General features: G+C 38.9%; 1 protein-coding gene across 1 annotated transcript; it reads right to left on the bottom strand.

Annotated features, from left to right (window-relative positions):
• Positions 1 to 772: 772 nt before the first annotated feature.
• On the bottom strand, positions 773 to 4,087 carry fibinb (fin bud initiation factor b). The gene has a single exon (XM_020643215.3). It carries the CDS (start codon positions 3,613 to 3,615, stop codon positions 2,992 to 2,994), a length of 624 nt encoding a protein of 207 aa, XP_020498871.1. The 5' UTR covers positions 3,616 to 4,087; the 3' UTR covers positions 773 to 2,991.
• Positions 4,088 to 5,203: the final 1,116 nt, after the last annotated feature.

Raw genomic sequence — 5,203 nt, 5'->3', positions numbered from 1 at the left:
AAACAAACTTTTTCGGCTGAAGGTCTTTTTGCTGTGTTGTCTTTTATGTTGCCGCATCGTGACTGTAATCAGTAGGCTCAAAGTATGTATCGGCTGTGACTGTGTAACCACAAGCACGTCTCACTGTACTTTGCAGTGTTACATAACTCAACATCAGTTGGCACTTTTCAATTCAGAAGGGAGCTATGGATACTTTTGCCTTTTTTTTCCGCAATCGCCTAAAAGCCTCCGAATTTTTTGAAGACTTTAAAAGGCTAACCAAATAAAATGTTGTTTCCGCAGTTTGGAGCAGAACACAGGAAAAAACAAGCAGTTTGTGACTCCCACCAAACCACAAACCCATCGACACAACTTCCTTATAACTCTCTGGTCCCAGTAACTACCAACAAGCAGCTTCTTCCTTAATTCAAAGCACCCACAGGGGGGGACTGTGTGTATAATTCACAGCAGACCTCAAAACCTTGTAAAGCAAACACAGAGGGGAACTTTGTAATTTGAAAGCACGTGGCAGTACAGTATGCAGGCCTGGTTGTGATGCTACTGCTGTGCAAAAACCAAGGATCTCCTGGATGCAGCACCATAGGGATTCCAAGCAACAAAAAGGGACTATTTTACGACGTTCACTACTTATAAGTACCAGTAAAAGTGGAAAATTAAATGATTGTATAGAACTTGCAAATTCTTAAACAAATCACTGTGTTTTTTCTAAGGATTTTACACAAATTTGTAACATTTATTGAATTAAGAATTGTGCCTTTGCAGCAACACAGAACTTTATACACAACTTCTTTATTTGAGAAGACACAACACAATCTGATAATATTTTCACACATATTTCTGTTTGACATTGAAGTCCACGAGTGCTGCCTGCAGTCTTATCTGTCAAATTATTATCACCAAATACTGTATTCCGAAGGTAGACACGAATAGATAAATGCTGCTCTATTTCAAAGCTTTATACAAACAACGCATACATATCAATGTGTTCTGTAATAAAGATATAAGCACTCACAGTATTTACTTATTTCTGATAATACACTGTACATTTTACAAGATTATACCGCCTCTGCATAAGCTGCACAGTAAAGGCCTTGCATGTTAAACCATGTCACAACCTTTAGCACCAGAACCAGTGAAGAATTGTGCAAAGTCTGCAAGCCTATAAAGCAAGATAATACAACTGATAGATGTCCATATGTAAACATTATTTGATATTTGTCGAAACATTCATGTGGATGGTCAGAGAAGAGCGACAATAATAGAAACTCATGTTGGGAGATTTAAACAAAGCTACATGAGGTCCATTATGTCAGCTCCTATGCTTCTATGAAGGGTTTTCCAAAACTCGTTTATTCAACTTTTCCAGTCTAAATGAAACCAAAAGTACATCATTCACCAGTAAATATGGACGCTGACACAGAGTCTGTCCAAAGTGTTGAAAAATAATTTATTTCTCAAGTGAAAATGCCAAAATAATCTCCAAGACTCTCTCCTCACTGCTTACTTAGGACTGAATGAAGTTTGGAAAAACCCTTCATCTGACGACAGTAAACTGTTCTCACTTTTAATTGGCTGACTCATCTTTGAAGCCGTTGTTTTAAACATACACACGCACACAGACACACAAAGCCACATAAACCTGTGACTGCTGACAGGTGATTCAATGCACTAACCACAAAGGACCATATAAAAGAGGCAGTGTAGTGTAGCCTATTGATTGGCCACTGAATCATTAATGTTTAACTTACATTAAGGCAATACTTTCACTAAAAAATGATTACTGTACTTTGGATTAACACATTTAAATATAGTGACAGGCACCATTGGTGTGCTTTCATTGTATGTCATACTCTAGTAATAATACAGTGGTCGCTCTGAGTGACAGTTTTGACCCTCAGATGATTGTCTATAGATTTTTTTTATACCTCTTATACTGTGGTTGTTATCTCTTTAATATCTGAAGGTGCATCACAAATCATTGAACACGGCCATTTTATGGCAATATTGGATTTTTATATGGCCCTTTCTGTTGATATGATGAGGTACTTTGATTTGATTTAGTGAGTTAGGTTTGCTGGAATTTATTTTTCTTTTCAGAAATAAAGTCTGCATTCCTCTCTGGTTCTTTTATCCATTTACAATATCTCCATGTTTTTTTTTTTCTCCAGATATTTCATCATCATGTGGTCGTAGAAAACTGCAGATGCTATAAGAGAGGATGTTCAAAATGGGTAATATTAAATAAAGAGCCAGATTTTTGGAGTAAGATTAGTGTAAAAAAAAGACCTTGATAAAGTAATTTACTATAAGCATTCAGCATAGTCATCTTTTTATATTTCGAGGGTGTTACGTAACCTATCTACGATATATATGCAAAGACAGCAATGGATGTGAATGGTGCCGTTTTAGTTTTTCTTATGTTTATATTTAAATTTTCTTGGATTTTGACACATGGCGCCCTTATATGACCATAAAAGCAAGTTATCAATAGGAAGTATTGGCACCATGTTTACATTGGAAAAATTGCAGTTTTGTCATCTAATTGGCCTATAGGTCAAAGATAATACAGCCAAACACAACATTATCTCTACAGCTGTGATTTTCAATGTTTTGTGTGACCTGCAAGTTTCCTGGATGAGAAAAAAAGCAAAGGTGAGAGTGAGACAGAAAAGTGAGAGAAAAAAAGAATTGCTGGAAAATAATAAATTCTGTCCTATCTTGTGACCCCAGATCTAATATTTGGACCCACTGGATGGGTCCAGAACCTTAAGTTGCTGCTCTGGAGTTAAAGGAGGAAATATGATTGTCTTTGTACTTTAGGTGCAAGGTTAAGCTTTGTTTTTTTTTGTTTTTTTAAATCCCTGATATGATTGCTATCATTCTTCACACCTGCCTCTGCCTCATGGTCACACTCCATCATATGAAAGTAAAAAAAAAAAAAAAAAGGTAATAAAAAATACTATAATGAGACGTTCAGGGTCCGATTCTCATTCAGTATTTCATGTATTCGTTCTTCAGTCTACTCAGTCTCGTGCCGTGGCTGCGGATGATCAAAGACAGGAGCTCGTGCTTGTCCTTGAGTCCCAGAGAAATGTCCAAGGTGTCTTTCAGGACGTCCCGCGTGTGCACTATCATGTTGAGAAAGTCGTCGTTGAGCCGGTGCTCCTCTTTCAGCTCACTCTCCTGGCTCTGCTTGAATTTCACCTCGAGCTCCAGCAGAGACTTCTCCGAGTTTGTAAACGCCTCACTTATCTGCGCCGTCTCCCTCCGCAGATATTTCCCGTAGCTGTCCTCTCCGTCCAGGTCGTACGAGATGCTTTTCCCGATGCCCTCCAGCACCCTGGCCGAGTCCTCAATCTGCCTCTTGATGATAGTGAAATCATCCCGTATGACAGCGTCCTGGTCCTCAGGGAGTCCGCACTTTCTTTCATCGGTCATTTTAAAAAGCATTTGGCACTTCTCCGGGTCGTCGTTTTCCTCGTAGTCGCCGTCCGGCACGAAATAATGATGAAAAGTGCCATTGGACATCTCCGGTTGTAATGGTCCGTTGAAAAACGCTCCACACATCGGCAGTGATAACATCCCGGCGCACAGGAGCAAGTGAATAAAAGCCATGATGCGCCAAGAAATAAGAAATATCACAGAAGTCTGTATCAAAAAGTGTCAACCTGGAGAACTATTTAATTCCAACCCGGCGTAGAAACACAAACATGTCAGTCAGGTTTTTGACGTCCAAACTGCGCAGTTAGTTCAGGCTTTGTTGTAGCTTTTACTTCTCCTCAATACTCCCGATATTAAACAGACGCACTTTATCCACCCGGGTGATAAAAAAAAAAAACAAGGCTTGAAAAATGTCTTTAACAGCCTCACTTGTCTTCCTTTAATCGAGCCTGCCAGCTCCCATCACTGTCGAAGAGCAGGAAAGTGATGTATGAAAGTTTGTTTCAGCGTGGAAAACGGTTGTAGCCTTCACCCGACTTCACTTGGTGCCTCAAACGCAACATCTGGATGTCTCAAGTGCCGCGCTCCGGGTTTTTGGTTAATAATACCTCTCTGCTGACTCTCAAATTACAGCCCCTCCGTCACTTAAAAAGGCTGCATTCAGTCTGGGGCAGGCTACCAGCGGGGCCAGGCCAGGAAGGACTAAGTTTGTGTTAATTCACAGAACCGTGACAAGTTGGCTGAGGTGGTTAAAAGTTAGACGAGCCTACTGAGTAATACACAAGTGACCATATATGAAGGCCTACGTTTAGCCTATATAACTTCAGACGCAATAGAAAACGCAGCAGACATGTAGCCTAATTAGCCTACTTCTGTTAGGATAAACATTAATATCTGAAGAAGTCTGGCAGAGTGGATTCAACTGTAGCCAGACTTTATGTCTAGGATTATTTTGTATAGTGTTCGGCCTATATGATGAACGTTTCATATAGTTTTGCTCAATCAAGAATATGTTTCTAAGACAAATACAACTTTCCCAAGGAGAGAGAGAGAGAGAAAAGACTTGCGCTGGTGATGTAAGAAACTCAAAGATGAAACCTCACCATATTGGCAAATTTAAGTTATGACACAAAGAAAAATATAGTCTACAGAACAGGCTATATATAGAAAAAAAGCCCTCATTAAAATTGTGATAATAAGGGGAAGCTGGAGGCTGCATCAGCCACAGGCAACATCCACATGATGACCGTATAAATGCAGCTGTGATGATGACATACTGGAAAGAAAAAAAAAAAATACAAATAAAAGTAAATATGAAGTATTTATAACACAATTTATATGATGCAACTATTTGGCAAATGTCAGTCTATTGTTGAAGTGTGTTGTTGCTTAGTGCCATTGTTGTCCTGTTGCTTGTAACTGTCTGTGTTTATGTCTGTTTTTCTGAAGGCTGTTCTATAATTTACTGTTTTTGCATCGCTGAACTGTAATCAAGTCTGCTTTCTTGTCGCGTCTTTGTTCTGCATTCGTCAGCCTACGTTGTTCACATTTTAATTGGCTATGTTACATCATAACTATTGTTTAAAATGTGTTTCTTGATTTTAAATTGAGTTTATGCGGCCGACTCTACAGCTGCAGGGACTACTTATAGTCGGGCATATACAGCAAAGGTTAGTATATAATTCATACTAACCATTACATTATATGTTTAGAAAGGTGATAAGAGTATACTGTGAACGTGTTGTATAGAGAAGCACTAATT

Source organism: Labrus bergylta, chromosome 3, assembly GCF_963930695.1.
Source record: "Labrus bergylta chromosome 3, fLabBer1.1, whole genome shotgun sequence".
Lineage (NCBI taxonomy): Eukaryota > Metazoa > Chordata > Actinopteri > Labriformes > Labridae > Labrus > Labrus bergylta.
The sequence above is the reverse complement of the archived record's forward strand: the minus strand, read 5'-3'. Positions and strand labels throughout refer to the sequence as shown.

Excerpts from the sequence above, each read along its gene's own strand:
- fibinb (XM_020643215.3), bottom strand. The coding sequence starts at position 3,615 with ATGGCTTTTATTCACTTGCTCCTGTGCGCCGGGATGTTATCACTGCCG.